The 13,577-nt window shown below is 48.0% G+C and overlaps 1 protein-coding gene across 5 annotated transcripts in view; it reads left to right on the top strand.

The window, feature by feature from the left end:
- Positions 1 to 1,563: 1,563 nt before the first annotated feature.
- Positions 1,564 to 13,577, top strand: part of SEPTIN6 (septin 6) — a 52,110-nt gene continuing 40,096 nt past the window's right edge. For all 5 annotated transcript variants that reach the window (XM_040088848.2, XM_040088843.2, XM_040088845.2 and 2 more), the window contains exon 1: positions 1,564 to 1,627. In XM_040088848.2, the coding sequence (XP_039944782.1) occupies positions 1,601 to 1,627 (27 nt within the window). In that variant the 5' untranslated portion in view covers positions 1,564 to 1,600. The remainder of the gene's footprint in view (positions 1,628 to 13,577) is intronic.

The raw sequence follows: 13,577 nt of genomic DNA on the forward strand, positions 1-13,577 counted from the left end.
TTTATGGGTTTTTCCCCATTGTTGCTTTCATCTTTCAATATTCAATTTCATTTATAAACAAACCTATGGTTTGTTTGTAAAGGCAAGTATCTTCTTTTCCATTCATCAATCAGTAGAATCCTTCCCATTGTTTCTCTTATCTCTCAGTGCTAGTTTTATCTACCAGCAGACCCAGGACTTGTTTGTAAAGAAAAATCTTGTCATTCCTCTCATCCCTAAGCTTTAGCCCTGCTCTGAATTGCCCTGAGCTGGTCATCAGCCCTTGAGGGCCTTAGCCTTTTTCCAACCACTTGGACCAGTTTTTCTGGGATGTGTGGGGAGTTGGTGTAGTCTCAAACCTCAAACAACTGGTGGTGAAAGCATAATTGTCCCCTTGCTCCCTTTCTTTAGCTGCCTGGTTTTGTCACTAGGTTTTGGTGGCTTCTGTGGGCTCAGGGAGGCAGAGAACTTGAAACACACAGCCACGAGATCCTGGTGAACAGTTGAAAACACTTGAGTGGCATCTGGGAAAAAAACAAGGAGGGAAATAAGGAGCTGGTCTTGGAGAATGAAGGCACTAATGGTGCAAAGCAAACCTCCCATTTAGGGACATCGTGGTCATGCCTGCATTAGGGACTGAACACACTGGTGAGCTCTGACCATGATAAAATCAGGGTGACAACCTTGGGGACTTTACTCAGGAGTCCAGGGGCTGGGAAAGTTACTTTGGGGAAGGACTGAGTTTCCTCCCTCTCAGCCTTGTTTGATGCTTGTGCTACCATCACATGAAGGGAAACCCAAGCGGCACCAGTTACACCCTCGAAGCTGCAGCTGTGCTCATGATAGGCCGGGAGTTGAGACTGCACCGCCAGGATGAGCGGGCCGGGAAAGGAGCTGTGATGCCACAAGGAGGGAATTCGGCACAGCTGCACTCAGCCGGGTGCCTGGGCAGGTCTGAACCGTCCAGCGGACCTGGGACAAGGCAAGTGCGACACTCCACTTGAAATAGCAACTCATCTGCTGAGGCTGGGGGACCTGAACGGGTCCCAACCGCGAATCCCAGCCCAGCCTCGGGGCTGCACGGCTCTGTCCCGGCCCGGCCCGTGTTACCCTAGGGGTCGCAGGGCATTGGGACGGGTCCCCCTGCGCCTTCCCGAGGAGTCGGCGCGGGGAACCCTTCCCTGCGCTGGAACTGGGCACGGGCTGGGGGGCCGCGGAGGCAGCCAGGCAGCCCGCGGGGCTAGGGACCCGCTCGGCGGGGGCTCGGGACCGCTGGGCCGGGGCTCGGGAGCCCCTGGCCGGAGCTCCGCGCTCGCCTGGCTACTCTAGCCGCCGCCCCAAACCTCTGCCCGCCCCGCCCGCAGTCTGGGCTGCACCATCGCGGGCTGCCGCGGGGAGGGACTGGCGACCCCGCAGCTCACAGAACGCGGCGGCGGGACCGGTGGAGCCGAGCAGGGCCGGGGATCGGCGGGGCGGGGCCGGGCGAGGCGGGGCGGGGCGGGGCGGGGAGCGCAGGCAGGGCGGGCTCGGGGGCGCGGCGGGCCCCCCCCGCGCGATGCCGCCGTGGGCGCGCCCGGAGCCGCCCGCAGGCCGGGGCGGAACGTGCGGCGGGCGGGCAGCGATGGCGGCGGCCGAGGTGGCCCGGCAGGTGCGGGCGGGCGCGGGGCCGCACATCGCGGGGGCTGTGCAGCACCGGGGCGGCGGTCGGGAGAGCCAGGCATGGCTGGGGCGGCGGGGCCGGATCGGGGGGCGCCGGGCGGGCTGCGAGGACATCGGCCTGGGGCCTCTCGCGGGTTCCGAGACTCGGTTCGAAGCGGCGGCGGCTCCCGGAGGGTCGGGCTTTGGGGGCCGACCCGAGGGGAGCTGAGATTACCTGGGGTAGAGGATGTTGGCTCCCCCCCCCCCCCCCCGCTGCAACCCGGTCCAGCGACCTTGGGCTGCCCGCACCGCAGTGGGCCGGGAGTCCTGCCCCGCCGGTGCCCCCGAGCCCGGCCACGGCCGGACTTGCCGCGCTGCCCGGGGCTGGCCGGGCTGCAGCGCTGGGGAGGCCTGGCCACGCATCCCTTACCCAGGTCTGGGGGCCCCTCGCCGGGCCAGGGCACGGCAGTTGCATCTCTGTCTCCGGGGATGCTGCTCTCCTCCCAAGGAAACCATCAGCCCGTGTTCGGTAGTGCATGATGCGGGAAAGGAAGGTCTCCAGTCTGGCACCGTGTGCCGCGGAGGAGCTATGGGAGGCAAACACCAGCACCGTGTCCCCGCTGCGCTTTGTCCCCGAGGGTCCCCGGGTGCCACTGGCCGCCGCCGTGCTCACCCGCCTGCCTAGCGCGGCAAAAGATCCCTGTGTGTCCGCGGAGAATTATCCAGAAGAAGAGCAGAGGGAGTTGAGCCACCTCTGCATTTGTCAGAGAAATGCTAAGGAGGCATCTGTAACGCGTTTGCATGTGGAAAGGTTTTGTCTGTGGTTTGATGGGCTTCCAACTTTTATGTCCATATGTTAATACAGAAGTAATACTTGAGGTGAATGCTTTCCAATTTCATCTTCAAAGTAGTATGTTTTAGCGTGGACCCAGTCTTGCTGAATGGGTAGACGTAGCCATTCCTTACCAGTTTGTGATGTTATTTCCTCCTGGACATACCCATTGCCTTGTATGTGGCTGCCAAAATATGTGAAGTGACTCAGTTGCTCCCCTGTCTTAAAGAAATTGAGTGTTATGCTTTCCTAAGATAATGTACAGGAGTTTGAGACATATGCTTGTGGCCTGGAATGAATTTATGATACCTCACAGCCTTGCTTTGAAGGCAAAAGGGAAAGCTGGCTGTGAGCCAGACTTGAAATTAGTGTGCTGCAAATTGAAAATGTCATTTTATGAACAGATAACTTGTCAGCCAAGGTCTCGGGCATCTGGTCATGTCTGATTCCTGGAGCAGTTAACTGTAATGTCCTGGTGGTACAGAGGGCTCTGTGTGTGCCAACAGGGTTTAAGGTGTGAGAGCTGGGGCTGGGTTTGTGGAGGAGCTGGGGTTACCACCCTGCCGTTGTCCCAGAGATCCCTTGATCAAACCCACACTTATTGCAGGGATGGTCAGTGAAACCCCCTTCTCCCCAGGTGGGCAGGGTGGCCTTGTCACCACCAAGCTGAGCCCCTTCTCCTGTCCTCTGCCAGTGGGGAGGATGGGTGCAGAGGACTGGCTTGCCAGGCACTGTCCAACTCTCAGTCTCTAGCAGAGGTCAGAAAAATTATTGCAACTGCTGATATGTATCTTTTAACTGGTGGAGGAGACTTCTGGGAATGTATCCAAACTGCATGGCATTTCTGCAGCCTTTTGTTAGGGGCATAAAGAAGTGTAATCTTAAGAGCTGTCAGAATTTGAGATTTTGGAAGCACTTGACTGTGAATGTCAAATGGCTGAGTGATGCAGTGCATCTGGAGAGGGTGGTTGATGATCAGGACCTTTGGTGAGACGCTTCTTGCTTTCCATGGGGCCTGATTCAAAACTATTTCCCTCCCACTTTTCTGGTGTTTTTCTTTTATATTCTTGATGATCTTATATCAGCTGAGCAAGGAAAAATAATACAAAGTCTTAATCTAGACTTTACATTCCTGATTTACATTTATCTCGTGGAGGATTTTATACTGTCTGCTGGATAATTCTTTCATTACATAGGAGAATTACATACTTGTACAAGTGAGAAATATTGGTACAAGTATTGCTCTAATTTGCTGTTTAATCAGAACCAAATGCAGTCTAGGGAAGTGAATGCCATAACGCCAAGGTCATGAGAAAGGATCTGATGTTCTGGCTCAAAGACTGTAGAAACCTGAGTTCAGGTTCTACCTTGCTTTGACATTTGATTTCTTGTGCAAGAGATGTCTCAGGTTTGGGGGTTCAGCAGGAGGTGGCTGCTGTGAGCACTGGTAGTAGTGGGGGAGCTCTGACTGTTGCTTGATTTGGTTTTGTTACAGGATGGTGCTGCTGTGTTTGTTTGGGCTGTTTGGAAATCTTTCTAAGGGAGTCTCCAAGGCTCAGGGTTTGAAGTGATTCTCATTTGGGAAGAGGTGAGAAATTGTGTCAGAAGTACTAAGTGTCAGCTGTCAGTGTCCTGAACAGAAACATTCAACTAGATGAAGTATTGTACTGCAGCATCTGAGAGCAGTTTTGTGCTGTGTGGGCCTCATTTGGACACTGGGTCCCTTGGGTTCAGAGCTGTAACATTCTTTATTTTCTTTGCTGTGCTCTGCCTGAATATCACCAAGTGGAGGCTTTGCCTTTGCCGTGGTATCCTTTTGTGAAAAACGAGGTTCACTTTCCTGGTAAATTTTAAGAAATAGGTTTAATAAAATAAAAATAAAACAATTAGGAGACAGAGTAAGCAAAATTACAGCTGGCCGAGTGACTTGGCATTCAACCAAGTTCACAACCTGATATTTCAGAGCTATTCTTTAAATACCCTTTCTATTGCATCAGTCTGTTGCATATTTGTTATAAATGAAGTAGCCAAATTAATCATTAAAACAGATTTTATTGTGCGACCAAAATCAGTCTTGGAAAGCCACAATCAAAAGAAACAGTATCGAGCCCGGGTTTGGCACTGGGTGAACACAGATTCAGACTCTATCGCTCCGAAATCCCCTCTGTTCACCAAGTCTGCCTCTGCCAGGCCAGTTTTATACAGTTTTTCTGACTAAGGCAGAGTTTTTTTCTATTCTTTCTGTGGCTCTTGCTCACTTCGCATATTCATGCAGTTTCTTTTCTTTGCTGTTGGCTTGACAAAACAGTTTCTGGGAAGAAGTGAACGCTTATCTCGGTTTACAGGAACCTGGTGTTGGGATGCACGCCCTTGATGATGCAGATTGTCCTTATCATAGATGCATATCAGGTACTCATGTGGGACTAGTCCATCTCCATTCAAAGCCACTGTCTTGGTTTGAAAAGACAGGTATCTGCTAGGGAGAGGCAGGGCCTCTCTAGGAATGGGGAATTCCAATCCCTTCCCTCCGTGTTATTATAATTTGGAAGATTAAAAAAACCTTTTCAGTCAGAGCTATGGGGAAAGGAATAACAGTCCTTTACTAGTAAATATAACAGGACAAACAAACAACAACAGCAGTAATAATAATAATAAAAAACAGAACCAAGAACCCCAAGGGGCTTTGTCTCACAAGTCCCGGGCAGTCTGATCCCTTGGGACCTCAAGAACACCGAGCCTAAACGGTGGAAAAACTCCGGGGCTGATGACTGGAAACGGTGGGTTGTCCTGGCAGGCAGGGGGGTGTCCCGGCAGGCAAAGTGAGCAGTGCTAAAGAAGCCGCGACAGCTGGACGAGGCTGACCCAGCTCCAGCAGGGCAGGCAAGGAGCTCCGAATTCCTGGGCGCTCTGGCAGATGATAGAATTCCCAGAACCGGACCCTCCGTTAACAGTGGACTCCTCACACAGCCAGCAGTCGCCCGACTCTCCTTTCCAAAAACCGAGAGCAGAAGAAGCCACCCTCAGCTCCCAGAGCCTTTCCCTCCACCCCCACAACTAAGTGATCTACTTCTTTTGTGTGGGTCAAACACCCTTTAAGCATCAGTATTTAGTCTCCTAGCAACTTATGGGGGGGAAAAATTCCACAGGAAAACTTAACCCCCAACAGCCACTCTTTTCTATTGCAAATCAGGTCCTTCCTTTAGCCAATGCCAGGCTTCAAAATTGCAAATCAGTCTCTTTCCCTGCCTTGCCATTGCTTTTTCAAATTTTTTTGGGAATCTTTATTTTACAACCATGAATTATTTTCTATCATATATTACAATATTCATTTTCATTATCACCTCCAGTTTGGGCCTTGGTCCATACTTTCTTCAGATGGTAGCTGCTGATAGTTGGTATATCAATAGCAGGGTCTTCTTTACATGTTCACTGGATGTTATCCTGACCAAACAGACAGTTTAAGCATACTATATCAACTACTACCACTCTGCCTAATTTTTACTAATAGCAGAAATAAAAACTTATATCCTTGCAACAAAGTTATCAATCATATAGCACACATCTTGCGAAAAGCCAATTTTATAATATACACTTATAACACTTTCTCAGCATTCCTTTAGACCTGGCCACAGACATAGTCCTGAATATGCAGCGTTGACATTTGCAATGAGCAGCACCATTGTATGTGTTCTGCTTTATCTCCACAAAGAGGCAACGGCCTCTCAGGGCTCCGAGGACATCAGGAAGTGACAGTGACCTGCTTGTCCTGCTAAGTAGATCAGGGCACAGGTGTGCATTCAGCAAGATTTTCCTCTGATTGTTTTTTCATCCCAAGGACCCTGGAGTGATTCAAACACCTGAAAACTAAATCTTGCCCTTTTTATGTAAACTAATAGTTAATGTATGGTGCTTTCAGGCTTTGGGTCACTCATTATAACATCTTTGTATTTTCCATATGATTCAGATAGTTTTCTGTAAGAATTAGAATAGATAGTGTGGCTTCTGTGGCATAGAGAAGCCCTTACCAAAGGCTGTTGTCTCGGTTTGAAAGACAGGTATCTGGTAGGGAGGGGCGGGGCCTCTCTAGGAATGGGGGAATTCCAATCCCCTCCCCTCAAGTTATTATAATTTAGAAAATTAAAAAGAGTTTTTTCAGGCAGAGGTATGGGGAAAGGAATATCAGTTCTTTACTAGTAAATATAATAGGACAAACTAACAAAAACAACTACAGCAATAATAATAATAAACAGAACCAAGAACCTCGAGGGGCTTTGTTTCACAAGCCCGGGGCAGTCTGAATCTCTTGGGCCTCTCCCTCCCCAAGAGCACCAAGCTGGGATGGTAGGACACTCTGGGGCTGTTGGCTGGAAATGGCGGGTTGTCCCCAGCAGGCGGGGGGGTGGAGGGTGTCCCGGCAGGCAAGGGGGTATCCTGGCAAAGTGAGCAGTGCTGAAGAAGCTGCGACGGCTGGATGGGGCTGGCCCAGCTCCAGCAGGGCAGGCGAAGGGGCTCCGAATTCCTGGGCACTCCAGCAGATGATGGATGGTGGTAGAATTCCCAGACCGGACCCTCCGTAAACAGCCGCTCGACCGTGCCTCTCAGATGCCCCGAGCAGGAAAAAAAATCCCAGCTCCCCCCAGCCCTGTCCTTTTCCCTCCCCCAAACTTCGTGTGATCGTCTCCCTCCCCACCACGTCTTTTTGTGTTAGTCAAGTACCCTCTAAGTATCAGCACTTTGTTTCCTAGTAACTTATGGGGAAAAATTCTTTAAGACAAAAAGGAACAAATCTAATCCCCAACACCCTCCCTCCAAATTATTATAATTTAGAAAATTAAAGAGGCTTTCAGGCAGAGGTATGGGGGAAGGAATAACAGTTCTTTACTAGTATGTATAACAAGGCAAACAAACAACAACTACAGCATTAATAATAAACAGAACCAGGAACCTCAAGGGGCTTTGTTTCACAAAGCCCGGGGCAGTCTGATCTATTGGGACTTTGAGAGCACCAAGCTGGAACTGTGGAAACTCCCGGGCTGGTGGATGGAACGGCACGATGTCCCCGGCAGGCAAGGGGGTGCGGGGCTACAGCGTAGCAAAAAAAAAGCAGTTCTGAAGAAGCCATGACGGCCGGACAGGGCTAGCCCAGCTCCTGCAGGGCAGGTGAAAGAGCTCAGAATTCCTGGGCACATGAGCAGATGATGGTAGATTTCCCAGGACTGGACTTTCTGTTGACAGTGGATGTAATAAACTCGATAAGCCAAATTCAGTGAATCAAAATTTAGAATTTTATTTTGAGACTCAAACACAGTCTCCGGTAGCCACAATTAAAAGGGACAGCGTCGAATCCCGGGATTTCGGCACTGGGTGAACACGGTAACCGACTCTGCTAGCCTGTCACCCCCTCAGTTCACAAATTGGGTCCCATACTGCGGATTTTTATACAGTCTTTCGCGGAGAGCCGACTGAGACTGTGAGACCCGTGCCTCGTGCCTCCGGTAGCTTCATTAGATATTCATGTTCATGTCCGGGGTCCATTGAATAGTTCCTCAAAAGCAGAACAATGTCATGATTGCTGCGTCCGGAGAAGTTTTGGAAATGGTAACATCGGGCTGGAACAGATAAGATAGCGATCTGATACAATCAGGAGATCATCAGGGCACCCATCTCCCTTTTCCGTTCCTTTGTGCTGTCTTTACAAGGATTCCCGGCAGAAATTCCAGAAATTCCCCGTGCCCCTCCGTGCAGCTTTCGTCTCAGTTAACCCTGTACACACCTTTTAGTTTACTGATCTTAAACCCAATTTAAAGTAGATTAATGCTATATGATACATGATTACATTCTGCTGTGAACGAATTACATATTTTATTGCTTAACACGAATTAACTTTAGGACATATATCACAGTGGACTCCTCCCACAGCAAGCAGCAGCTTGGCCATCCTCTCTCCGATGCTGAGAGCAAGAAGCCAAGCTGCCTCTAGCTTTGTCCTTTTCCTGCCCCAAAACTCACTTGATCTTCCCCCTCCCCTGGCCACCTCCTTTGTGTTGATCAAGCATCATCTAAGCACCAGTACTTAGTCTCCTAGCAACTTATGGGGAAAAATTCTATAAGAAAAAAATGAAACAAACCTAACCCCCAACAGCTGAATAAATACTTTGAAGAAAGGAAGAAGTAAAACAGCTTCTTCAAGTGGCTGCTCCATACTTTCACTCTGCAATAGTCCTACCTGATAATACAGCAAGAGTGTGTTGCTCTTTTTGTTCTTTTAATCTTGTTTGTGACAAACACGCTTGACTTCCTCCCAAGCAACAACAGCCCATTCTGTCTAGGCAGGGGGTCACTCTGTATATGGGGAAAAAAAGGCATCTGGTATCTTGGTGTGGTGCCAGTGTTCACACTGGCTTTCCAGAGATTCCATCTTTGTTTCAAGAAGATGTAACCTTAAAATAGAGAGTACAAAGGACTCAGCCATCCAGCGCTCACTGATGCTTCTGGAATAAGCCTTCATGCATACAGTAGTTAAACTTTACTTACCTTGTTGGTACCTCTTTATATATTTTAAATTTGATCTGATCTGAAAGATGAATGATGGAGGAGTCTTGAACACCTTATCAGCAAAAAGCTTATAAGCTTAACATATTCTCCTTCAGTGTTGAACAAGGGGCTCCAAACCTACATTTACTGTACACCCAGGATGACTGTTGTGGGTGCAAAGTCCCCTTTTTTGGATTTCTGGACAGTTAAAATGTACACGGAAAGCTCTATCTTGGCCCCAGGTAGGCTCTTGCTGAGTCTTCTTTAGGCACTCTTTTTCTTGCCCCATTTGTCCCTTAGGGTTGGGGAGGCCATTCGTGAGGTACATGGCTAGACTCAGGATCACCAGGATTGCCCCTAGGTGTACCCCTCTGCCTTTGCCTCTGCCCACCGGGTTGCCACCGGCGGCGAGGTAAACCATCTTCTTGGCAGCAAGGGTATTATTCTGGGCTTCCATGTTTAGTCTTTTGAGCATATCGCCTTTTGTACTGTCCCCACCTGGCCAATTTTATCTGGTCCGCTATACAAGGTACTTTTACTGTCCTCCTACACTCAATTACCAGAGGTTCAGCCCTTTTATTTAGATTTCCCCTCAACCCATTTACGAATAAATGGAACCACTCTGGGGAGTCCAATTCTAATATACCTGCTACAGTGGCAACGTATAGAAAACGGTCTGTGAAATATACCTGCTACAGTGGCAACGTATAGAAAACGGTCTGTGAGCTTCTTCTCCTCCTTTAAGCAATTCTCACACAGGCTCCAAGGCTTGGTTCCCCTGTAACAATGGGCTACCCAAATCTTTTTACAATGAGCACACTTAAAATGAACAAAAGGATAGCAGGTATACCCTGCTTGGATACAACCTATCAAGTGGTCACTGGTCATCGAGTCTGTCGGTGAATCTTCAGCTTCAAGTCCCCTGGTGAAGAGGTGATTTTCCACTGTGGAAGGTTGTCTTGTGGCTCAGCCTTCTTTACCCGAGATGAGTGTGTCCAACTTTTTTCTGCAGTTTTTACTGCGGTGTCAGTGGTCAGGAGGACGAGGAAGGGTCCCTCCCAGTGAGGAGTCAGCGGTGCTTCTTTCCATGTCTTGATTAACACTTTGTCACCCGGTTGGATCTTGTGGATGGCAAATCCCAGGGGTGTGCTCTGTGACACCAATCCACGTTTTCGAAGTTCCTGTAAATTTTTATTAATTGAAACAAGATAAGATTGTATTTGGCAGTCCTCAACTCGAGGATGTCCCACTGGCATTCCATGCTCATATGGCATTCCATAAAGCATCTCAAAAGGGGATAGCCCAGATCCTGAGTGAGGTTGAGTCCTGATGTTTAGAAGTGCCAAGGGGAGGCACTTCACCCATGACATCCTGGTTTCCAGCATAAGTTTTGATATTTGAGCTTTTAATGTTTGATTCATCCGCTCTACTTGTCCTGAGCTTTGGGGGTGCCAGGGCGTATGGTATTCCCATCGAATTCCTAGGGCATTAGCTAAATGTTTTATGATTTCGGAAGTGAAGTGTGTCCCTTGGTCTGAATCTATGGAGTCTGGAATCCCATACCTAGGTATTATTTCCTCCAGTAGTTTCTTAGCTACTACTTGGGCAGTAGTTCGAGGACTGGGGAATGCTTCTACCCAGTGGGTTAATTGATCCACTAATACTAACAGGTATCTATGCCTCCCAATTTTCGGTAACTCGGTGAAATCGACCTGGATCCTCCCAAAGGGGCGGTAGGCTAAAGGACGTCGTCCCAGTGAGGCTTGCCTGATTCTAGATTTATTTATCTTTTGGCATATAATACATCCCTGGACTTCCTGTTTTGCTAATTCGTAGATACCTTTACACCCAAAGAATTTCAAAAATTGTTCAGCCAGGGCCTGCGTTCCCCAGTGGGTCTGCAAGTGCAACCTTCTCAGTATTTTTCTGGCATAGGCCTTTGGTATTAACTCCTGACCATCAGGTAGTTTCCACTTCTCATCCTCTAGTGTTCCCCCTATTTTCCTGAATTCCTCCATCTCTTTTTCAGTGGGACAAGGGGGAAATTCCTGGGGTTCACCTCTGGGATTTTCCGGGGCATTAAGGGTAAGAAGTGCAGCCCTTCTTGCTTCCTGATCTGCTAGGTTGTTTCTCCTAGTTCTGAACTGCATCCCCACTTGATGCCCTTTCACATATACTACAGCGATGGCTTTTGGCTCTCTTATGGCCTCTAAGATTTGTTTTATTAAATTTTCATGCACTAGATTTTTTCTTCGAGTGTTTATTAATCCCCTTTCTTCCCAAATTTTTCCAAAAGTGTGTACTACCCCAAAAGCATATTTTGAATCTGTGTAAATGGTCCCTGTTTTTCCCTTTAGCCCTTTTAGAGCTTGCAGGACTGCATATAGTTCACATGCTTGAGCTGACCAGGATGCGCTTAGAGGGCCAGATTCGATTACCCCACCTGTTTTTCCATCTATGATGGCATAACCTGATTTTCTTTTTCCTTCCAAAACTCGGGCGGAACTATCCACAAACCATTTCTCCCCCTCCTCCAGTTCCTCATCCTCTAGATCTGCCCTAACTTTTGTTTGTAGTTCTATTAGTTCAGAACAATTATGGGTGGGCTTTTCTGATGCCTCCCCAAAAAGGAACTGAGCTGGATTTTTGGCTGTGGTTGTTTTTAACTCTAATTCAGGTGCATGTATGAGTATGACTTCATATTTTAGAAGCCTAGCATCTGTAAGCCACTTATCTGCTTTTTGCTGTAAGATAGTCCTTACATTATGGGGGGTATAGACTACTAAAGGGGCCCCAAAGGTAATCTTCTTAGCTTCTTCCGCCAGTAGGGCTACAGCTACAATTGCCTGTAAGCATGTGGGCCATCCCCTGCTTACTGGATCTAGTAATTTTGAGATATACCCTACAGGTTTTTTGTCCCCTGCCCAATCTTGGGTTAAGACCCCATGGGCTGTGTGGTTGCTAACATCAATGAACAACTGGAATTTCTTGTTTACATCGGGTAGGCTTAGGACAGGGGCTGCGATTAGGGCTTCTTTTAACTGCATCAATTCCCTTTCATCTTGCTCAGTCCATTTTAATTTGTCTGTGGTTAGTTTTTCATATAAAAACTCTACCTTTTCGCTATATCCTTCTATCCATTGCCAGCAGTATCCAAGGAGCCCCAGCAGCTGTCTCACTTGTCTTTTGTTCCTTGGGGGAGGTAGCTCTATTATGCCGGCCACCCTCTCTGGGTCTAATCTCTTTCTCCCTGTCGTAATCCAATGTCCTAGGTACTTTACTTCAGGCTCTGTGAACTGAAGCTTTGACTTGGAGACCTTTAGTCCCTTTACTTTAGCAACGATATAGTGCAACCCCTTACCCTTTTCTCTTCTGATCTCGCAATTAACAGATCATCTACATATTGCAGGATTTTGGTTCCTTCCCCAGGGGAAAACTTGCTCAGTAATTGTTCTAGGGCTTGTCCAAACAAATTGGGGGAGTCCACAAATCCCTGGGGCAGGGAAGCCCATTTTAGCTGTTGTTTTCTATTAGTGTCTGGGTCCTCCCATTGGAAAGCAAAATAATCTCGGCTCCCTTCTGCTAATGGGCATGTCCAGAAGGCATCTTTTAAATCTATCATGCTGTACCATACATCCTCTGGGGAGACCTGGTTCAAAAGAGTGTATGGATTGGCTACTACAGGGAACCGGGTTTTTGTTCTCTCATTAATCACCCTTAAGTCTTGCACTAATCGATAACTTCCATCCGCTTTTCTTATTGCTAGGATAGGAGTATTGTGTCTAGACATACATGGCTCCAAAATTCCTTTTGTTATTAGATCTTCTATGATAGGTTTTAGTCCCCGTCTCTCTTCCAGGGAGATAGGGTATTGTTTCACCCTTATGGGGTCCTCTGGTCTCTCAATTTCAATTGAAATTGGTTCTATGTCCAGTTTCCCTGCCTCCCTTCCCGTATGCCATACTTCCTGATTAATTTTGTTCTCATCTTTGATGGTCAACTTATATAAGCTGACCACTAATTTGGAGTCTCTAACTATTAAACCAATACCTAATGCAACCATTAGATCCCGGCCCAATAAATTATAATCCGCCTCTTTAACTAATAACATATCCCCCAAGCAAATTTTATTTTCAGATTCAATTTCTACATTTTTTACTATGGGAACCTTAAAAGGTTCTCCCTTTGCCCCTATAACCACCATAGAATCCTTACTGATTTGGCACCCTGGGGGCAATTGTTTAAATGTACTTTTTTCGGCCCCAGAGTCCACTAGGAAATCCATCTCCTTTCTCTCGGGTCCTATTTTAAGTTTTACCACGGGCTCTTTAGATGTTATGGACTCCAAAATAAAAAGCCCTTGATGCCCCTAATCTTCCTGGAATATTTTCTCATTCCTTATTCTTTTCTTACAATCCCTCTTTAGGTGGCCTCTCTTCTTACAATAGAAGCATTCAGGTCCCTCGTCTTGATTACCAGGGGTCCTTTTTGGAGGAAAGACTGGCTTCTTCGGGGGGGCCCTTTTTAGTGTTTTCCCTGGATCTTGGGGACGTTCCTGTTTTTGGGCTTCCTTTACAGCTGCCACCAATACCTT

Source organism: Hirundo rustica, chromosome W, assembly GCF_015227805.2.
Source record: "Hirundo rustica isolate bHirRus1 chromosome W, bHirRus1.pri.v3, whole genome shotgun sequence".
Taxonomy (NCBI): Eukaryota; Metazoa; Chordata; class Aves; order Passeriformes; family Hirundinidae; genus Hirundo; species Hirundo rustica.